Source organism: Anolis sagrei, chromosome 6 (genome assembly GCF_037176765.1).
Source record: "Anolis sagrei isolate rAnoSag1 chromosome 6, rAnoSag1.mat, whole genome shotgun sequence".
NCBI lineage: Eukaryota > Metazoa > Chordata > Lepidosauria > Squamata > Dactyloidae > Anolis > Anolis sagrei.
This window is the reverse complement of record NC_090026.1, coordinates 26,900,733-26,924,407: the sequence shown is the minus strand read 5'-3', so window position 1 is coordinate 26,924,407 and position 23,675 is coordinate 26,900,733. Positions and strand designations below refer to the sequence as shown.

General features: G+C 41.7%; 1 protein-coding gene across 1 annotated transcript; it reads right to left on the bottom strand.

Annotated features, from left to right (window-relative positions):
* Positions 1-168: 168 nt before the first annotated feature.
* LOC132778064 (zinc finger protein 436-like) lies at positions 169-13,838 on the bottom strand. The gene is made up of 2 exons (XM_060780682.2): positions 13,690-13,838; positions 169-9,426 (listed from the first exon to the last, which is right to left on the bottom strand). Exon 2 carries the CDS (start codon positions 9,202-9,204, stop codon positions 8,557-8,559), a length of 648 nt encoding a protein of 215 aa, XP_060636665.1. The 5' UTR covers positions 9,205-9,426; positions 13,690-13,838; the 3' UTR covers positions 169-8,556.
* Positions 13,839-23,675: the final 9,837 nt, after the last annotated feature.

Below are 23,675 nucleotides of genomic sequence, written 5' to 3'. Positions count from 1 at the left end.
CTGCAAGAGGTGGCCCACTGCAATCTGCACCCATTATAATGGGAAAGTGTGGTAGCTATGTGGCCTCTGTGCTTATATTTTGGCTACCCAAGGCCTCAGACCATGCCACCATGCTGTAAATGAGAAGAAAGAATATTGTCTCCTTGAGATTAATCACCAAATGAGGCATTTCAGAATCCAAAAAGTAAAGTTTATTTCATACAGAGGAAAGACAGACACTGTTAGTACAATAGGAAAATAAAGTCAGTTACCAAGGGCAATACCTGGAAAAGTAATAGATGGTAGTAGAATATTTAGATCTCAGTTTGGCTATGATACAGCTGCAACAGCAGTCATGACTACTTTTAAGGCATACCCAGTGGCATTAGTACTAAAAGAAAACCACAACAAAAAAAAGGTCAAAAGAACTCAAAATCAACCCCAGCATATTCCCACCCGCAAACAATACAAAAGCAAACTAAGATCAACCTGCCCCACCCTATTAAAAAGCTGAAGATAGATTCAGGAAGGTCAAGCTGAACCAATGAAGAGTGCCTTAACAGAGTTCATCTCAGAGATGGCACCAGACTAGGAACGGGAACAAGTAGTTTGCCCACATCAAACGAAGTTTGCCCACACACACATACAGATTGCTGAAGCCTTCTATGCAATGATACATATTTTCATCTATTTTATTAGATAGAAGTCAGAGGTGATAACTTTTGTCTGGCATCACCCATTAAACCAAAAATTGGAAATTAAAATAATGCTTCGATTATGAGCCTGCTTATTGGAAAGTAGGCTCTGCCCAAACTGGGAAGCTTGAATTCAGAGAAAGATGTTTAAAGAAGGGAACATAAATGGGAAATCAAATTATTTTTCTTCCAGTAACTGAACGCATAGGAGAGAAAATGTTCCAAAACACACACTGTCCCTTCTGTTGCTCCCTGCCTCTCTAATCTCTAAACTGAGTGCGATGAGTTCAAGATTGCTCTCAGAAAGCAGTGGATGAAGTAAAAACATTGATGAATGTGAACGGAAAATAACTATTAATCCATCCATGTCCAATTATGGAAGAATGAGACCTGACCTATACATGCAACTGAATGAAAAGGGATTTGACAATTCCTACCACAGCCAAGAAAGCCTCTTTTCAAAGACACCTCTGTGCCAATATACTTGACAAATAGAAAACTATCATGGCTGCAGACAGCTTAGATAAAAGCTTTCTACTGCTGTAATGAATGTTTTTAAATGAAAAGAAGGTTTTTCAAACTCCTGAGAGCATACAGAGCTAGAATTCTAGGGTTTTTATCACATCTGTACAATAGGCTTTAAATCAGAGATGAAGCAGCTTTGGCTTTTTTCTTGGTTTGGGTAGGGGATAATGGGAGCTGTAATTCAAAACATCTGTAGAGCCAAAGGTTCCCAATTCAGATTTCACTACCTGTGGATAGGAGATTAATTATATAAGTTGAGCATCCCTTATCTGGGGCCCCTTCCACACAGTATTTTGAATTTTGGAATTCCAGGGCCCTTCCACACAGCTATATAACCCAGAATATCAAGACAGAAAAACCCACATTGTCTGCTTTGAACTGGAATATATGGCAGTGTAGACTCAGAAAACCCAGTTCAAAGCAGATATTGTAGGATTTTTCTGTCTTGATATTCTATGATATTGACGCTTTTGCTTTCTGATATTTAATGATTTTCATGTTTAGACTTGGTTTCCATCTTGAAGATATCTCAATTATGTACTTACGTACAAATCTATGTATTCCAGAATCCAAAAAGAAAATTCCAAAACTGAAAATACTTCTGGTTCCAAACATTTCAGAAAGGTTCAATTCACTACAGCAGACACTGCATTGTCCAGGAAATTCTTGCCATATACAGATTCAATTATAAGTTGACCTCACGCATAAGTCAAGAGCAGATTTTGGGGCCAAAATAATGGTTTGTGATATGAATTGTGGATAGGTGAGGGGGTCATTATGCAGAGAGAGGCAAGTCACAATCTCTTATCCTAGTGGAAAACCAAGTCAATCCTTCTTTAAATAAATCATGGCTTCACCCCCAAGTGATAGTTATCCTGAGGACCACCATAAGTTGCAAATGACTTGAAGGCACACAATAATCACTTAATAGCAATTGTGCTAATTCTTCATCATAGTAGATTTATAGGAAACCACCCTACTATGGGTTCAGGTTCTATTATGAGAATTCATCACGCTATTGTGAGTGTGAATGCAGAAACTGTGTTGTCGAAGGCTTTCATGGCTGGAATCACTGGGTTGCTGTATGGTCATGTTCCAGAAGCATTCTCTCCTGATGTTTCACCTACATCTATGGCAGGCATCCTCATAGGAAAATGGGGTTTATATATCTGTGGAATGTCCAGGGTGGGAGAAAGAACTCTTGTCTGTTTGAGGCAAGTGTGAATATTGCAATTGGCCAGTTGGATTAAGGGCCCTGCAGCTTCAAAGCCTGGGTGATTCAAGAGATGGTGACTCAGTCTTCTTAAAGGAAAGGAAGGTATAATAATAAAAAAGGAATTCACTTTTTCTGTCTTTTAAAACATTGGGCTCATATACTAAGCAAAACTTAATAAAACCTGCTTCAGGTGTGAGACCACGAACCACATAGGGCTATGGCATTTACAAAGAGCAGTCCTCTAACAGAAAATCTGTCAAAGGGGACTTATATTTTCAAAAACTGTTCTGTTTGATGCCTGTTTAGCCCATTTTAAAGAAAAAAATCATGATATGGCCAAGACGTCAGGGATCTCAAAATGACTAATTAAGCAGGCTGAACAGGTCTACAGAACATTTGGCCACAGTTTTCCTCACCACAGTAATATTCTGTATTTCTGCTAAAATTATAATAATCACCTCCAGATCAGGACCCTCTCTTTTGGTGATGGCTTTCCTCTTTTCTGACATGCATCAGTAACCATCCCAGGAGGGAATCACAATCATAATGTCATTTATCCTTTAAACAATTTCTGGTATCTGAAAAAAATTACACGAGGGAGTAGGGCTGAGTAGGCATCATAAACTCGAGGGTGACTGCCAACACACACAAAAAATGGCTCAACTTGGGCATGCGACCATTCAAAAAGTCTGTAGGAAAAACAAATATCTATTACAGTTCTGCTGGGACTCATTTCTGTTTTTTATTCAAAGATGGCTTAAAGCACTCATATACTGAAACGTGAACTTCTTTTTCACTACTGTCTACTTTCAAACACAAGAGAAAACAAATGCATCACCAATGACTGTGTTACAATACAGGTTGAGCACTCATTATCTGCAACTCCAAAATGCTCTAATATTGACCACATGCTTTCTGATGGTTCAATCTAAACAAACTTGATTTCAGCACAAAATTATTTAAAACAGTGTGTATAAAATACCTCCAAGCCATGTGTAGAATGAAGCATAAATGGATTTGTTTAGACTTGAGTAATTTTTACTATATCTCATTATGTGTATGCAAGTATTCTAAAATCCAATATATGGAACACTTGTGGTCCCATGCTTTTAAACAGAGGCTGGATGGAAATCTGTCAGAGGTACTTTGTACCTTTCCTGCATGGCAAGGGGTTGGACTAGATGGCTCAAGTGGTCTCTTCCAACTATTATTCTATAATTCTTTTAAGCATTTCAGATATGGAATAATCAACCTGTACTGCCTCTGGCTCTACAAAAGTATCATCTGTGTACACTACATAATTTTGGATTTTTTTTATTTATTTTGTCACTTGTCACTTCTGTCCTGCAGCTGATGCCTTATCAAATTCATAGGCCACAGAAACAAACCAGCATGAGGGCTGCAGTGCAGTGAATATGAGGATTTTCTAAGCAAAGATGAAACACTTCCTGAACTTCTGAAGCCCTGGGAGGAAAAACCCATTTCTATAAAAAAAAAAGAAAAAGAAAAAAGAAGCACATACACACAGAACAGGGTGGGTGGGGTGGACTTCTAGGCAAAATTTCCTAATGAACCTAAAACTTATTTTACTGCTTTAACAACTTGACACTCATGGTTTGCAATTTGATTGGTAAATAGAACATTACTACTTTTGGCATAGTTTTTAAATTTGCAGAAGAACCCTGTGCATTTTTACATAGAAATGCATGGAGCTTATATACAGATATGTTTGTATAGGGTTGCGGTCCCCAAACTACAAAATCCATAAGTTTTGTAGTGGGTTATCCATACTGGGCCAAAAGGGATCCAGTGAAAGGGACAATGGGTGCAGGATACTTATTTCAAATGACTACCTCCACGCTACACTGATACTATAAGGCAAGCAACAATCCACAAGAAACAAAATCCCTGGCTGCTCCCCTCCTAAAGGCAACAGGACCTTATCTGCAGGAATGCTGCTGGGAACCGTGTGTTTTATATATCTACATATACACAAGGATTATATCTTTAACTCTGCAGATTGTCTTTCATAAAAAATATTCGTACTATACATTCTGAGTGGGCAAAAACTTACCTCAAAAGAGTTTCACTCATTCCACAAGTGAAATGTTTTCATAGGTGTCTTTTCTTTGTTGTCCTTCAGAATTCTCCATTTTTTCCCAGATGGAAAAAAATGAACAAAGAAAGACTGTAGAACAACAACACTCTCCTCCATTTTCTTCCAGTTTTTGTCTAGATTTTCTATAAAATCCACACACCTTTGCAACCCTCACAACATTGGAAATGGGGCCACCTATTTTCCCATAGAATTAGCAGAGCTTGAAAGTATGGCATTGAAACTAGTAATGTCAATTTCTTTATCTTTCAGCAGGAACCATATTAAGAGTAGTGTAATGATAAAAGTGTTGTTATGCATACCAAACTACTCTTAAAAACGAATCATTACAAATAATAGGAATACTGAGTAACAATCCGAGTTCTGACATTTAGCAGTCATAGAACAGTACCCGTGTACAGCAGAAATACCGTAAATGCATGCAAACATATCTTAATAGAAATGACCATGTGAGCTCAGGATCAAAATAGCTTTTCTTTCCTTTTCTTTTTTGTTTTTGGAGAAATGTGCAAAGTTAGTGATACTTGTAAACCTTTTCCCTCTTGTTCCTTACAAAATTACAGCGGACAGACTTAAGAGCCTTATCACACTGCCCCATTACAGCACTATTGTATCAATATAACTGATATGGCAACGTCTAACGGAATCATGGATTTGCAATTTAAGGAGGGACATTGATAATTTGGTTCTTAGGCCGCACTAAACTACAAATCCCAAAATTCTACAGGATATTGCCATGGCAGCTAAAGTGGCATATAGCACTATTAACAGTGTAGTGTGATAAGGCTCTCCTGAGAGCCATCATTTGTCTTCACAAGGTTGCAGGGAGAAATTCAGGTTCTGTTACTGTGGGTTCTTCCATCATTCTTCCACTTCAATTTAGAAACAGCATTATTAATTCAAAAGGGTGGCTATTTTCTGCCTTTCCAATGGTGGGCACGGCACTGAATTTCTTTATTCATTTTCTATGCATTTACACATCAACACTCCTAAAAAACAGTAGTGTTACAGTGCATGCTCTGAACTTTGAATCTACTGATGAGTAATCTATTCTTGTTCACTTTGGCACGTTTAAACTGATTTGAGATTAAATGCTCCACTGTCTAAATAGAGTACGAAATTATCATCTTTTCAGATCTTATCATCGGGAGGAGGGCAAATCTACTAGGGAAATCTCCACTCACAATAGCAAAGCCCGACCTTGGAGAATGAACCACTGAGGCAGTTAAAGGCTGTAATGGCAATTTAAGATTAGGGAGACTATCTACTGCCAGCAATGGCTGGGAACGCTAAGCAAAGAAAGCCAACAAGCACAAGTCATTACTACACCAAATAACAGCACAAAAGGATTAAAGGCTTGTGGCTCCAGTACTTCCACTGTGGTAGCCACTTTAGAAAGAGATCATTAAACTCTGGATTCAGCTTGGTTTTAAATTCACAAGACGCAGAAGGAAATTCTTACTGCTGAGCTCTCTTTGCTGGCATGTAAGATCAGTATACACACGTGTAGAGGAAGAATATATAAAATGACACTGGAGTATTTAGCAGTTTGATTTCGACCCATCATTCTTGGTATTCTTTTCAAGGATTCCATGTCTGTTGTATTAGATCAAGATGCCACCAAGAGGGCATTCTGGTGTATGAGAAATGGTTTCTCAATTTGTAACAAGGAGTTCAGAAATCTCAGAGAGAAAAGAATGCTGGATTGAGCTTGCCGTTCTCTTTTTTATGATACACTCAAGCTTTAAAAAATCGGAAGATGGTTATTCAGAGAACTGGAAAAATTGTTATAAAACACATTATGTTCTACTACAACAAATGGAGGGATGTTTCTGAAGATGGCAGTAAGTCCTTGGCTCTGATTAGTCTCATTTCCTTTTCTTCTCGAAACAAAACCTTTTATTATTCTTTCTGCTCCAGTTGCAGTCATTCTGAGTAATTTCATTTCCCTGATTTCAAGGACCCCAGACTAAAATCCATACATGCTATGTACTCAAGGTTGTTGCCAAAGCCAAATGCCATATTTAACTTGGTTAGTGGCATGGTAGGTGATCTCTGTCTGGGCCTTGGTCTAAAAAAACATGGCCAAGCCTTTGTGTAGTCATTATTTTTGAAGAGTTGAATTGTGTCAAACAGCTGCAAAACTGAAGAAGGAAGTCTTATGTAAGAGTCACAGGGAATGAAGTACTGGCATACATCATTTAGGTAAAATTCCAGGGACACAGCAAACCAAACGAGCATTTCCCTGGGCCACAAGTGTGAGTGAAAATACTGTTTCATGTACTTTAAAATAACAATAGCAACTGCTAGGGTCCGCTGGTGCCTTACAAGAGTGAAAATACTGTTTCATGTACTTTAAAATAACAATAGCAACCGCTAGGCACATCAACTTTTGTGTGCTACAGAGCAGTCCATGATACAGCTTTAATACTTTACATAACACTTTGACTGTCCCATCAGTTATCTTTTGAAGAAAATATCCTGAATGTTTTAGGCCAAGACAGATGACGGTATCATTTATAATATTGTCTCTACACCCACACATCCCACTCTAAAATTGAACAGAAGTTATATTTTTAAAAGACATCTAAAAATAAAAAGCAACAAATTCAGGATGTCATTTCTGAAACTATTTCTACATCACACTGGAGTTATGTCACTGTGAAGCATATCAGTTTAATTATATCCATCACTATTTTTGTAAAATAAGGAGGCAGGGACGGCTAAAATTCACTAAGGAGGCTGAAGGCTTGTGAGACACAAAACAGCTTGCAAGATACAAGAGTTTTTCAAGACGTCTGCTGAGCCTCACATAAAAGATGATGTAAAAAACATCACTATCTCTTCCTTGGTTCCTCATCTGCAAATTATTCAGTGCTCTACTGGATGGTTGTGAGCATAAATGACTACTTTTAGTGATAACAAACTTAAGGGCTGAATTACAACCAAAACAAGGCCAGTGAGATAGAAAAAGGAGATTATCTGCATGTTCAGTGAAACCCCCAACTTTCCAAAAGGAGAAATAATCTTTAGATCTAAAAATGTCAAGGAGCATATTTGTCTGCCTACACCCTCAAAGAGCTCAATTAGGACAAAACCCGGTCAGTAGCCAGAGAATGCAGAGGTGAGGGCCAAAAACTAGGGAGATGGAATGGTTTCCCAAAAGAAAGCATGGCTGGCTGGAACACAGAACAGAAGCACTTCGCACCGGAACAGTCTATTGATGACTACTGTAGATGACTGTATGGCAATATGCAGGCTGGCCATGGCACGGAAGAGTTAACTTCAAAATAAAAATATATAGTCCCTTCTAGTTACAGAGTGCTGAAATTTTCAAGAGGCAGACAAAGCATCTCTACGTGCCCACACCATCTCATTGGGAAATGCAAGGAAATGTAAGTATGTGATAACCGACATTTCCTCAACCCCAGGGTTTCAAGTCAAAGGAAAAGCTATTCTAGGTTCATTCAGTGAGAACTGCCAGGAAAAAAAGGTTTGATCTTCACTGATGTATTTATAACACAACCACACACAGAGTGATGCTGGAGGGGAATGAAGAATTCGACACATCTTGCAGGGGTTCCAGAGAGGTTTTCTTGTCTGAGACTCAGTGTGGCATCTTTCCTGGCAGAAAATTTAAGACGACAAAAGCAAGCCTTCACATGTAATACTTTGCACACACAAAGACAGATAGCGTTATGCAAGTTTAGTATTTATGCCTTCCCATCTGGGAAGAAAGGAGCAGGCATGAGTCTGTTGTCCCAGCATCTAAAATGTCTTTGCAAGTGCTGAACTGAATGGGAGAACTTGATATGATTGGTCTCCCTGTAGACCATGTGAAAACACCACCAAGTGTGTTACAGAGTTCTCTCATAAATGGCAATGAGCTAAACATCTAGGCATTGTAGACTGGAGAAGAAAGTGGAAAACAGCCATCTTGGCACGAAGATGAAAGCACTCTGAAGTATCCTATACTGGCCATTTCTGCTCCTGGTTTGGGTGGAGACAGAAGAAATCCTAACCAACTAAACTTTATGGGTCCGCTGGTGCCTTACAAGATGAGAGGCAGCCCCAAATCCTTTCCCACAGCTGGCACACTTAAAGGGCTTTTCGCCTGAGTGAGTAGCACGGTGGCGCTCCAGGTGGGCATTCCGGGTGAAGCCTTTCCCACAGTCCCGGCAATTGAAGGGTTTGTCTCCACTGTGGATGCCCTGGTGGCGCTGGAGATGAGCGCTGCGGGTGAAGCGCTTCCCGCAGTGAGTGCAGCGGAAAGGCCGCTCCCCAGTGTGAGTGCCCTGGTGGCGGGTGACATGGGCACTGCGGGTGAAAGCTTTGCCACAAACCCCACACTCATATGGTCGCTCTCCAGTGTGAGTGCTATGGTGGCGAGTGAGGTGGGAATTACGACCAAAGGCCTTCCCACAATAGGTGCATTTGTACGGCCGCTCCCCTGAATGGGTTTCCTGGTGCCGGGCTAGGTGGGCACTGCGGGCAAATGTCTTCCCGCAAAAATTACAGGGGTATGGGCGATCTTCTTCTGGCACCTGCTGCCCAAGGCGTTTCCCACCTAAGGGACGCTGAAGCCCAGAGTGAGTGGCAAGGTGGCGCGTCAGATGTGAGTTGCGCCGGAAACCTTTCCCACAGTAGGGGCAGTTGTGGGACTTCTCTCCCATGGTTTCAGAAAGTTGCGCTGAAGGATAAACAATCACCCACCTTGACCCACCTCTCCTCCAATTGAGCTGCTTATGGTTGGACACAGAGAGTGATATAACTTCTTTGGCCACCTGCCCCAAGTCAGCTGCTGTGATTTTAGGATCTTCAGATTCCGTCCAATCCTTTTCCTCAATAACTTTTCTTCAGACTCTACGCATGTATCATTTCTTTTCCATCACCATCTGGGGCAGGGGGAGAGAAAGAAAAAGGGTTTGTGTAAATTGCTGCCAAAGCTGAGCAGTACAGTGCATTACAACTAATTATTAAAGAAATAAAAATAACAACTTTCTTATTGGCATCAGACCCTTCTGGCATAAACCTGGCTCTGGGGTCAAGACTTTGCAGATTAATCTATAGTGCAATAATAGCCTCGAAATATGTGCAATTGATCTTTGGAATGGCCCCGGATTATGACTTGAGGATGGTGTGATTTTAATAGTGAATGAAATGTTCTATATGTTTTAATGTGCATTTGATTTTAACTTAAGTGTATTATAACTGTTTGTTGTCCAAAGGCATTGAATAGTTGCCATATGTAAAGCCGCCTTGAACCCCTTCAAGGCAGAAAAAGGTGGGATAAAAATATAGTAAATAAATAAATAAATATCATCCAGCATACAAAATAAAATTCCACTTTGTTATGTGCGGCATTACAGGTGCTATAATGGCACAACAGTGAAGGTTCATAAAAATCAATACATAAAACCACCCTCAGGCCAGGCATCTAGGATTATTTATTTATTTATTTATTTATTTGATGCACTTATTAACCGCCATTCTCAGCCCATACGGGCGACTCATGGCGGTGTACAGTACACATAAAAGACAATTACAAAAGGCCAGTATCAACAACATATAACTATACAACAATTACAGACTACACAAAAATCCGCTTCGTCTCTTAGTGGAATCATAGCCAGTCTCATATTCCTTGTACCATTCCAGTTCTCATTACCGTATTGTTTGTTGCTTAGCACTTAATTAAATGCCCTCTCGAACAGCCAGGTCTTAAGGCTTTTTCGAAAGGGCATGAGGGAGGGTGCCTGTCTGATGTCTGCAGGGAGAGTGTTCCACAGCCGGGGGGCCACCACCGAGAAGGCCCTCTCCCTCGTCCCCGCCAGCCGTGCCTGTGATGCAGGCGGGATCGAGAGAAGGGCCTCCCCAGACGATCTCAAGGTCCTCGTGGGCTCGTAGGCCAAGATGCGGTCAGAAAGGTATTATGGAGTAAGATATCTGTACTCAGATCTTTTAGCTTTTGTGTTCATGGTGTCACTGCAAGCTCTTTTGGATGCATTTGCTAATGCATTCCTTGGCAATTTCCAAAGATAAACTTAAGACCTAGGGATGTAGACCTTTAACCCTCCAAAGGTACCAGAACTGTGCTTTTCAGGTTATCTAAAGTGGTGGAGCAGCAATTAATTTCTTCTAAAGTGCCAATTTGTGCCCATTGGGTACAATGTTTTCTTTCTTTTCTGGAAATCTGTCAGGGATTATCTGACTATGGCTCATGGATAAGTGCTGGGCCAAGGACTACTACTTTCAGTAGTTCTATTCTAGATTATTCCTTGTACTATTCTTATCATGAGCCATGCTACCACGTGGCTATGGGGAACTGTAATACCAAAGAACTAGACAGCAAGAAGTTCCCTACTTCTGTTTCAAGTCTTGATGTGCTATGTGACTCTGAGAGTTGTAATCCCAAAAATAATTTTTCCAACTTGTGTCAGTAATCCATTACATTATAATCCCACCATCACAGTGGTAACCAGTGGCTTCCACATCAGAGGATTCGTAAATTAGATCTGGGCTTGAAAATGAATTTTGAATAAGCTGTCCAGGGTACTGAAGCCTTCCTTCAAAATGGGTTCAGCCACTTGGGGAGTACCTACACTGTAGAATTAATGCAGTTTTACACTACTTTAACTGCCATAGCTCAATGCTATGAAATCTTGGGAGTTGTAATTTAGTGAGATAGGGCCAAAGTTCTTGTAAAACTTCAACCTCCATGATTCCATTGCATTGAGCTATGACAATTAAAGTGCATGAAACTGCACTACTTCTACAATGTAGGTGCCCTGGAAGACACTGGAAGGCCAGGGTTCAAATGCCCACTCAGCCATAGAAATCTATTATATGACCTTGGGCAAGTCGCATGCTCTCAGCCTCCAAAGAAAGCAAAGGCTAAACTTTTTTGTTAAGAAAAAACACCCTAATTCAGAAATGACTTGAAGGCAGACAACAGCCAGAGCTCAGCCCTAAAATGTATGTAATCATATGAAAGAAGAATGTACCTCTGAGGGCCCTTCCAGACAGGCTCAATATCCCAGGTTTTCTGTTTTAAACTGGATTATATGAGTCAGCACTGTCAGATAATCTGGGATAAACAGAAAACCTGGGATCAGATCCTGGGATATAGGGCCTGTCTGGAAGGGCCCTAAGCATACATAGAGTACCATTGTGTCACCAAGTAATGCCTCATCCTTTCTAAGCAGATTTATGGGAATTGTAGTTTCAAAGCTCTTTAGCTTTCTCTGCCAAAGAGAGCCAGTGTCTTACCAAACTGCTATGATACCATATCATTGTTTTAAGGCCATTAAAATGGTGTCAAACTGCATTCATTCCACAGTATGAGATGCACCCTAAGAGTCTCGGGCCCCTTCTACACTGCCATATAATTCAGTTCAAAGCAGATGATCTGAATTTTATTTGGTAGTGTAGAAGGGGCCTGGGAAATGAGGGTTCAAATGTGGATTCAGATAACCCAGGGCCCTTCCATACAGCCCTATATCCCTGAATATTAAGGCAGAAACTGATCTGTGGGATTTTCTGCCTTGATATTCTGGAATATAGGGCTGTGTGGAAGGGTCCCTACATCAAAGCAGATATTGTGGGTTATTCTGTCTTGACATTCTGAGTTATCTGGCTGTGGGGAAGGGCCATAAGTATCCCTCTGTTTAAAAGTTTCCTAGGAAGGACCTTCCACCACACTTAGAGGCAGAGAGTTCCACTACTGAACAGCTCCTACCGTCACAAAGTTCTTCCTAATGTTCAATCTCCTTTCTTGTCATTTGAACCCATTCTTCCAGGTCCTAGTTTCCTGGGCAGCAGAAAACAACCCTGGTCCCTCTTCCTTATGACACCCTTTCACAACTTTATACATGGCTATCGTGTCTCCTGTCAACTTTCTCTTCTGGAAGCTAAACATGCCCAGCTCTTTAAGCCGCTCCTCATAGGGCATGAGGCCCTTAGAATCATAAGAGTTGGAAGAGACCTCATGGGCCATCCAGTCCAACCCCTTGCAAAGAAGAAGGAAAATTGCATTCAAAGCACCCCGACAGATGGCCATCCAGCCTGTGTTTAAAAGCTTCCAAAGAAGGAGCTTCCACCACACTCTCCAGAGAGTTTCACTGTTGAACGGCTCTCACAGTCAGGAAGTTCTTCCTAATGTTCAGTTGGAATCTCCTCTCTTGTAGTTCAAAGCCATTGTTCCGCATCCTAGTCTCCAAGGAAGCAGAAAACAAGCTTGCTCCCTCCTCCCTGTGACTTCCTCTCACATATTTATACATGGCCCTCATCATGTCTCTTGAGCCCCCGGAGGCGCAATGGGTTAAACCCCTGTGCCGGCAGGACTGAAGACCGACAGGTTGCAGGTTTGAATCTGGGGAGAGGCGGATGAGCTCCCTCTATCAGCTCCAGCTCCTCATGCGGGGAAATGAGAGAAGCCTCCCACAAGGATGATAAAAACATCAAATCATCCAGGCGTCCCCTGGGCAACATCCTTGCAGACGGCCAATTCTCTCACAACAGGAGTCACTCCTGACACGACCAAAAAAAAAAAATATCTCTCCTCTCAGCTTTCTCTTCTTCAGGGTAAACATGCCCAGCTCTTTAAACCGCTCCTCATTGGGCTTGTTCTTCAGACCCTTTATCATTTTAGTCAGCCTACTCTGGACACATTCCAGCTTGTCAATATCTTCAACAGCCATATAACCCAGAATATCAAGGTTGATAATCCACCATATCTGCTTTGAACTGGATTATGAGTCCACCCTGCCATATAGTCCAGATATTGTGGATTATTAACCTTGATATTCTGGGTTATATGGCAGTGTGGAAGGGCCTTGTCTCAATCAGCTTGCAACAGACATTCAGTTAGAAGATGGAAAAGACGGTGCTTCGAAGGCATTCCCCAAACACACCCACCCACACAATCCTAGAATAACGGCGGGCACAGAGAGACTAATATCCAAATGGGATATAAACGGATAATCCCGCCTAATTCAAAAAGGAGGGAAAAGACAAAGAGGGGGAAGGAGAAGAGGCGACTCCTCACAAATGTAGACCTTCCCTCGCACTCACTGTCCTTCCTCGCCCATAGGTATCTATTGATATTTATGCATAGACGGTCAGGACTCCATTCTATCTCCCTTCTTCGGAGCTCTCACCGAAAGCAGCCCCGGGGAAAGGCTCCGGCGGGGGAACTGAGGCGCCTCCGGAAGGCGCGCCAACCTCAGGGCCTGGGAAGCCAAGGAAACACCCTCCGAGGTGGGTGGGTGAAGGAGGGCCTCCGCGCATGCGCCTGCGCGGGCGGCAGCGCGCTCGCGGACCGGAAGTGAGTCCGAAGTCGGACTCACTTCCGGTCCGCGAGCGCGCTGCCGCCCGCGCAGGCGCATGCGCGGAGGCCCTCCATCCCTCCCCCTCCACAGAGGATGTTTCCTTAGCTATCTCCGCCCTTCCCTTTGCCCGCCAGCTCCGTCTCGCTGGTATTAACCCTTCAAGTGAGAACAGACCACAAGGCTGCTGGGCATGCACAACCTGTAGCCGGCCAGAAAATCCCACATTATCTGAGTGTGGTCTCAGCCCAGTTCAAAGAAGATATCGTGGAATTGTCTGCCTTGATATAAGGCTGTGTGGAAGGCATTCTGTTTTGCTGATAGGGATATTCACTAAAGGATTCTGGGGGCAGCTGCTGTTTACCTTACCAGTGGTGGGATAACACACAGGGCAATGGAAAGATCAGATGTCTTTCCCAGTTTAGTTTAGTTTATTGCAGACATTCTGTTGCAAGGGGATATTAAAAGTCCCAGTTTCTTCAGTTCTATTTCAGCACCCTCAGTGGCACAATGGGGTAGACCATATAATGCAGTGTTAGAATTCAAATTAACTTCATTGAACTAAATTATATGGCAGTGTAGTCTCTAATCCAATTCAATGCAGTTAATCTGCATTCTGAAACAGCATTAAATGATAGCGTAGACTCATATAATGCAGACTGAACTGCATTGAACTGGATTATATGAGTCTACACCAGGGGTCCTCAAACATTTTAAACAGAGGGCCAGGTCACAGTCCCTCAAAACTGTTGGAGGGCCGGATTATAATTTGAAAAAAGCATGAATGAATTCCTAGGCACACGGCACATATCTTATTTGTCATGCAAAAAACACTTAGAAACAATACTATACAAGGTATATACACACTTTGGTTGATGTAATGAATCGAGGATGGAATATAAGATTATTGAAGGTACTGATGTATTGATGTATTCTAAGAAAACCAATAAAAATATTTGGAAAAATAGAAACAATACTATAATTAAAATGAAGAACAATTTTAACAAATATAAACTTATTAGTATTTCAATGGGAAGTGTTGACCTGCTTTTGGCTGATGAGATAGGACTGCTGTTGTTGTTGTGTGCTTTCAAGTTGTTTCAGACTTAGGTTGACTTTGAGCAAGGGCCGGGTAAATGAGCTTGGAGGGCTGTATCCAGCCCCGGGCCTTAGTTTGAGGACCCCTGGGTTAGACCCTAAAGGCCCTCAGATTATTTATTTATTTATTCTCAACCCCTGCAGAGGGACTCAGGACAGCTAACAAATCGGCACCCATGGCGCCCACATCAAAACATGAATATACAATTTAACAACAATATAATAAAACAGCAATATAAGCAGTATAAACAGTATAAAACCATGTGAACAATATAAAAGCAGTATAAAAACAGACAACAAGCAGTCAGTGGTCACCGATTTAAACATTATCCAAAGGCAGTCCATCAGTTCTATATAGGTCAACACGTTAGCAAGTCAGCCTACTCTCCAAAAGCCTTATCCCATAGCCAGGATTTTACTTTTTTCTGGAAGGACAAGAGGGATGCAGCTGATCTAATTTCACTCGGGACGGAGTTCCATAGCCGAGGGGCTACCAAAGAAAAGGCCCTGTCCCTTTTCCCCATCAAACACGATTGCGACAATGGGGGGACAGCAAGCAGGGTATCCTCAGATGATCTTAGGGCCCTAGGTGGAGCACAGTGGGAGATACGTTCAGACAAGTAAACTGGGCTAGAACTATTAAGGGCTTTATAGGTCAAAGCCAGCACTTTGAATTGTGCTTGGAAGCTAATAGGCAGCCAGTGGAGCTGGTGTAACAAGGGCGTTGTGCACTCCCTGTACCCAGCCCCAGTGAGCTGCCTGGTTGTGAACATTGGACTAGTTGGAGCTTCCAGGCAGTCTTCAGAGGCAAACCCATGTAACACAAGTCAAATCAGCTATTGTGAGATTTTCTGCCTTCATATTCTGGATATAGGGATGTTTGGAAGGGCCCCATGATTCCATAGCATCCAGCCATGGCAGTTAAAGTGATGTCAAACTACAATAATTATACAGTGCAGTTGCGCCCCAAATCTTATCAATTACATCATAGGCCCTTCCAGACAGGCCCTATATCCGAGATCTTATCCCAGGTTTTCTGCATTAAACTGGATTATATGAGGGTATGTAAATGTGCATGTGTGGTTTTTAGTGTAGTTCCAAGATAACACATTGGACTGTACTTTAGGACCCTTTTACACTGCACAAACATAGCACTATGGTTCCACTTTCACTGCATTATGTCATGAAATCATTGAACAACTCTTTATAGGTTTGCCTTAGGGTAGCTAAAGGTCAGAAATGTCTTGAAGGTACACAACAACAAGACTGATAAAGGCCTAAATACAATAAAGGAATCAGATCCTGCTTGATTTTTTACACTAACCAGGATATGCCCTGGTTAATACTTGGATCAGAGACTATTAAGAAGCTACAGGCTATATTATCTAAAGCGGGGACTGTCAAAACCACTTCTAAGTATTAATTGCTTAAGAAAACCCTGTGAAACTCTTGGGTTTGCCATAAATCAACAGGAACCTTGAAGGCACATATAAACAGAGATAAAAAATGTATGGTCTGGCGTAAATGGCCATAAAGCAAAACTGGTACTATTTACCCTCTGTTTTGTACTCGATTCCTTCAAGGTAGTCACAGAGCTGTTGCTCCTCCATCCCAGAAAGCATATACTTCCCATAATTTGCTTTCTGAAGAGGGACAGCCTTATTAGTCTTTTGAAGCCACAATGTGAGTCTTGCAAGAGTGAAGATATGTTTTATTTAGCATTATCTTGTTTAGCTTGCAATCCCAAAATACTTATGCCAAATAATTTTTGTTAGTCCTTAAGGTACCGCAAGACGGTTGTTTGTATTAGCAGCTATTATAGCTTCTAAAGCTTAGTAGCAGGTTGTTGTATTGGGCAGGGAATGAAATACACTGACTGTCTATTTCTTGTCTCTTTTCATTCTACCTCATTTTCTTCACCTTTTCTCATCACTGCTGCAATTGTTTTGTCGGAGGTCTGACATCCAGTGGCGGAGCTGGGTAATTGTTGACATGGAAGGTAAGTGCTGTGCTTTCCATCCTATTTTATGTAAGGACTGGCATTTCTTCTCCAATGTGTCAGGAACTGGTATCATGTTTCTGCCCATTGGCTTTTCGTTAATTTCCCAGAAACTCACTGGGAATCAGAAGCAGATGACTCACAGACTGGCATTAGGCCCAATGTCACTACCTTAAGTAACAGTGGTCTTAGGAGGACTCCCTTTTACATGGTGTTATGAAGCATACTGTCATTTCTCTTTTCTCTTGGAGCAGCAGGGATTTTGTTATGTCCTAAAGACTGCAGATATATGCATACGTATTAAAAATGGGAAAACACTAATTATAAATAGACATCACTTGTAATGCATGTGGACAATTTCAACAGAAAGGAGGAAACCATGAAAATGAACAAAATCTGGCTACCAGTATTAAAAAATTCTAAAATCTTAACAGTAAATAAAGAACCACACTCAAAAACAAAGAATTCCAGACAAGAAACAATCAGGGCCAGCTAATCACCTCCAAACAGAGGATTCCCCCAGGCAGTAAGCAGCCAGGCTTCAAAACTGCAAGGCCATTAAATGCTAATCAAGGTGGCCAGTTGCAACATTCAAATCTGCCTCAAACTGACAAGAGTTATTTCTCCCATGCTGGACTTTCCACAGATATATAAACTCCACTTGCTTAGCTTCCAGCACACCCCACAACCTCTGAGGATGCCTGACATAGATGCAGGTGAAACATCAAGAGAGAATGCTTCTGGATTACGGCCATACAGCCTGGAAAACTCACAGCAACCCAGTGATTCCAGCCATGAAAGCCTTCGACAATTCATCCCTTGTAATTGCCGCTCAATGAAATCATGGATGTTGTAGTTTTACAAGGTCTTTAGGTTTCTCTGCCAAAGAGTTCTGGTGCCTCACCAAACTACAAATCCCAAGATCCCATCACACTGAGCCATTGAGTTTGTAGTGTCAAACTGTGTAAATTGATAGATTAAGTTCAGACAACCTTAACTTGGATAAATTGAAATGCATGTACAGTTTGGATGAACAGAGTTAAATCATTAGAATAAGGTCAGTATTAGATAACTTCTAGTTTTAAAATTATAATGCAAGTATAGATTTTCCATAATCCCCTTGATACCATTTCCCTACTGAAACAACTATTTCTTTTCCTTGCTGTCTGTAGCCTGCCTTTTCTGCCTTGCTAGTTTTCAAACCTCTTGTATTTATGCTTTTGCATTCCCCAGGACTGGATTATTTAATGTTATGGTTGGACTGATAAGATTATGGGAAAAGAGAACAAGCTTCTCTTGTTTTTCCAAGGCCGTTCTGCATGTCATCAGTGGAATCCTTTAAACTGGTGTACAACAATATAAGAAAGTTCAGGGGAGGGGAGACATCCACCAGCTCCTAGAAATATTATATCTAACACTGGTTTAGATCTCTTGAAACTTCAGCTATAAATAGGATTGAAATAGGAACTGGTTTTCAATGCTACTAGGATTCACACAAATTTCTTACACACATAAATCACAACCCTACCTTTGTCAGACTGTGAGACCAACACAAGTGGTGCTGCTTTAAGGCTTCTATCTGGATCCTTTGCCTTGTAAACTTTTCCCCACCCTGTGCAGTCCAAAAAAGTTCACATTTCCTAAAAGCCAGGAACAAAGCAGCTGCTTTGACTGGGAATCTTTATTATAATCACTTTCCGCCTTTCTTTTTAATCTGACGTTTGCAGTGGTTTTATGCATTTCTTTTAAATCTGATGTTTACATAAGTTTTATGGTTGGTTTTCTCCTTATTAAGCTGTTGCTATCATCTGCCTTAAAATGTTGATGAAGAGATTGCAGGATACAACTAATTTCTGTTGGAAACAAACAAGCCAACATTGGATTTGTCTCCTGGAAAGAAATGGGCTTTGTTACTCAAAGCAGAAATCTTTTTTCTTTCAATGTTTCACAGATGAACACCAGGATAGATATGATCAAGCAACATTAGACTGTGGTCAAGATAAGAATTGATAAGAGAAGCTGCAGCGGGTTACTTTTGCTTGAACATACTGGGAAGTCCAGGATCTGTGGCGCTTAGAGCAGTGTTTCTCAACCTACCTAATGCCGGAACCCCTTGATATAGTTCTTCATGTTGCAGTGACTGCCAACCATAAAATTATTTTAGTTGCTACTTCATAACTGTAATTTTGCTAGTGTTATTTATTTATTTAATTTGTTTACCGTATTTATATTCCGCCCTTCTCACCCCGCAGGGGACTCAGGGTGGATTACAATGTACACATATATGGCAAACATTCAATGCCAAAGACACACAACAGATATAGACAAACAGACAGAGGCTTTAACTTTTTCTGGCTGCCAGGGGAGCTGTTGCTTTCATCGTCCATCTGCGACACTGATGAAGTACTTCCGCATTCCCCGCATGCTTTTGCTGGAGTGCTTTGCTGGAGTCTTTTTTATAGCCTCGTAAATTTTGTTAAATTAGCCTCCTCACACATAGGTGGTACCTAATTTTCCTACTTGACAGATGCAACTGTCTTTCGGGTTGCAAAGGTTGACAACAAGCTACACAATTGGTCGGAAGCTCACTCCGACCCGGGCTGGCTTCGAACTCATGACCTTGTGGTCAGAAGTGATCTTAATGCAGCTGACACTCGGACAGCTGCGCCACAGACCCGGTTATGAATCACAATGTAAGTATCTGATATGCAGGATGTATTTTCATCCACTGGACCAAATTTGGCACAAATACCCGATACTAGGATTTACAATTCACCAACAATCAAAGAGCATTCTGAACTCCACCAATAATAGAATTGGGCCAAACTTCACACACAAAACTCCCATGTCTTGAAGGGACTCGCTAGTGCGAACCTCCCTGTAACCTCACACGCTCTCCCTCGCCCACACATGCGCACCAAACTGCCATGTGTCAAGCACACCTACTCTCGCCTCTCCATTTGGAGTCTCAGGATTAGCCCTCACATGCTTTCCCTCATCCACATATGCGCACCATGTGCCGAGCACACCTGCTATTCGCAGAGCACACCTTCTCTCCCCTCCCACTTGGAGTCTCAGAAACAACCCTCCCCTTGATTGAGAGGTCGGCTGAGAGGCTGGCAGAGGAGGGCTTTTGGTGGGATGATTCCATGTCTTTTTCCAAAAAGGAAGAGAAGGACAGGCAGAGAGATCTTCAGCCTTTTCTACAAAGAGGTTCCTAAGACCATCAGAAATATATGTTTTCTGATGGTCGTTGGCGACCCCTCTGAAACCCCCTTGCAACCCTTCAAGGGGCCCTGACCCCCAGGTTGGGAAACACTGCCTTAGAGGAAAGGAGGACAATTTGTCAAATGATGGCATTCCCCACATTAGAATTCTTCCCCTCAAATTTTCCTCCAGTCCCCAAATTTCTAGCCTTGCAGTAACATAAAACCACAGTTGATCATTTAGAAATACAGTTTAGATATCAAAAGGAAAAGGCAGGCAAAATTACTAAGAGAATGGCAGTACACAAACATAGAGTTCTAGGTAAGTATTATTTTCAGTGTCACATTCTTGCAATACTAGGAATATAGGGATTGAAGAAATATTTCTGGGGGTGGGCAGAATATTTATGGGAACAGTCTTCATTTTGTCCCCACTGCAGCTGTACTCCTACTGCATGTGTGCATGCATGTGCACAATGAGTATTGCATTTATTGGTCAGCATTTTTCTTTCCCTGTTATAAGGCTTTGCTAAACCCAGTACATAAAATTCAGGATTCCTCTGTTTAAAATAAGAGGTGTACATGTTCTTTCTCATTAATAATTCTTGCCTTCGCTTTGCTTGGTCACACTTTTTTGGTCACACTCAGATGTTCAGTCACACACATCCCAGTTTATATCTGTGAAATAGGGATGGTAGACTCTCAAATCCACTTCCTTTTCAAACAAGACAAGACAGTACAGACAATAGAATAGAATCCTGATTGGCGAAAGAAAAAAAATCAAAATAGACTCATCATGGGAACCATTCCCAATTTTCAACTGAGGTTATTATTTGCATACCATTTCAGATTGGAAGGAGGTGAAGAAGAATAGCCAGCAATGGGAAACATTTGAAACTTGAAAACTGGGGGTGGAGTTCCTCTCTTCACATTCCACATTTGAAATAAAACAATGTTGTTAACGGCATTGTTTTCCCCAGGTGTGCAATCAATCAATCTCTCTCTCTCCCTTTTCACCAAGTGCTGGGTGAAATGCTTGCCTTTGCAGCTCCTGCCATTTTACTCTCTTCATACCCTTTCTACAGCTTTGTGCTAATTTGACACCAGACATTAAGAACTCAGCTGTTGGCTCATGCCTCTGTTCATTTTGTTTTGCAGGATTTTAATTTTGGAAGTCAGCTCCTCCTGATGTTCACATTGTTCACTCTCTTGTATGAAAGACTTGAAAGCTCAGAGGTCTTGGGAACATTTTGGAAGAATGGACAAAGGTTTAAGATGTCTGTGGTTGGTTTAAACTGTTTTACTGTATTTTAGCAGATATCCATTGACCCATAGAACCCAGTTTAGAAGAGCCGATGCAAGGCAGCACAAGCCAGGCTTCAAAGCAGCAATACCATTAAATGCTAATCAAGGTGGCGATTTGCAACATTCACACTTGCCTCAAGCAGACAAGGGTTGTTTCTCCCACCCTGGACATTCCACAGATATATAAACGTCACTTGTCTTGTTTCCAACAGACCTCGAAACCTCTGAGGATGCCTGCCATAGATGTGGGTGAAACATCAGGAAAGAATGTTTCTGGAACTTGGCCATACAGCCCAGAAAACTCAAAAACTCCCTTTGGGGAGATGGTGGCGGGGTATAAATAAAGCTTATTTATTTATTTATTTACGGCATTTATATGCCGCCCTTCTCACCCCGAAGGGGACTCAGAGCGGCTTACAATATATATTTTCATACAATATATTATATTATTAGCATAGTACAATATCAGTATATATTACTACATTGCACTATACCATTATATTGTAATATTATTAGTAATATTACATGTAATGTAAATATATTATAATTATAATATTGAATTATTATTACTAGTGTTATATTGTATTACATTATAATATTATAAATATTATATGTATATATACTATACTATATTATATTATTAGTAAAGACAAGATGGAAGTGTCTTCTGCTCCCTTCTGTCTTTGCTCTGGCCAGACTTGGTGCCAGCTTATTGTTGTTATTATTAATTATGCGGAGCCCCCGGTGGCGCAGTGGGTTAAACCCCTGTGCTGGCAGGACTGAAGACCAACAGGTCGCAGGTTCGAATCCGGGGAGAGGCGGATGAGCTCCCTCTATCAGCTCCAGCTCCTCATGTGGGGACATGAGGTCTAACCGCTTTGGTTAGACCACACCTGGAATATTGTGTCCAATTCTGGGCACCACAATTCAAGAGAGATATTGACAAGCTGGAATGTGTCCAGAGGAGGGCGACTAAAATGATCAAAGGTCTGGAGAACAAGCCCTACGAGGAGCGGCTTAGGGAACTGGGCATGTTTAGCCTGAAGAAGAGAAGGCTGAGAGGAGATATGATAGCCATGTATAAATATGTGAGAGGAAGCCACAGAGAGGAGGGAGCAAGCTTGTTTTCTGCTTCCTTGCAGACTAGGACGCGGAACAATGGCTTCAAACTACAAGAGAGGAGATTCCATCTGAACATGAGGAAGAACTTCCTGACTGTGAGAGCTGTTCAGCAGTGGAACTCTCTGCCCCGGAGTGTGGTGGAGGCTCCTTCTTTGGAAGCTTTTAAGCAGAGGCTGGATGGCCATCTGTCAGGGGTGATTTGAATGCAATATTCCTGCTTCTTGGCAGGGGGTTGGACTGGATGGCCCATGAGGTCTCTTCCAACTCTTTGATTCTATGATTCTATGACATGAGAGAAGCCTCTCACAAGGATGATAAAAACATCAAATCATCCAGGCGTCCCCTGGGCAACGTCCTTGCAGACGGCCAATTCTCTCACACCAGAAGCGACTTGCTCCTGACACGACAAAAATAATAATAATAATATTGTATTTACATATTACTTGTAAGCCGTTCTGAGCCCCCTTCGGGGTGAGAAGGGCGGCATATAAATCTCGTAAATAAATAAATAATACTGCCATATAATCCAGATTATCAAATCAAATAATCTGCTTTGAACTGGATTACCTGAGTCTACACAGCCATATAATCCACTTCAAAGCAGACCATGCGGATTTTATATAGCAGTGAGCAGATCCAGCCTATGCACCGGCCATTTAATAATGCTTGGAGGAAAGCTCCTCTGATCTTCCAACATGGAGGATACAACAAAAGAGAGGAATTGGTCCATCTCATCCAGGGACACCTTTACTTTGCTTTATCCATGGCCTTTGCTGTCTCCTTTTGGCCCAACTCCTCCACAGACTGGTTGCTATGGTTACAATCTCTTAACCCCCCCCCCCCCCCTTTTTTTTCCTCCTTACATCCTGCCTTCAAAGAGCGGCTTGACATTTTTTTTCCCCTAGTCCCGCTTTGTTCCAATTGGACCCGTGCCGGAGCGAAGAGGGATTTGATTGGACCATTTATCTCATTTCCCGACGGCCAATGGATGCCAAACCCATCCTTCATTGTTTTGAGAGACACTGATTGGTTAAGGGAAGGAAAGTCCCGCCTTTAGAACGACCGAACGTTGCCTGGGCTCGATGTAC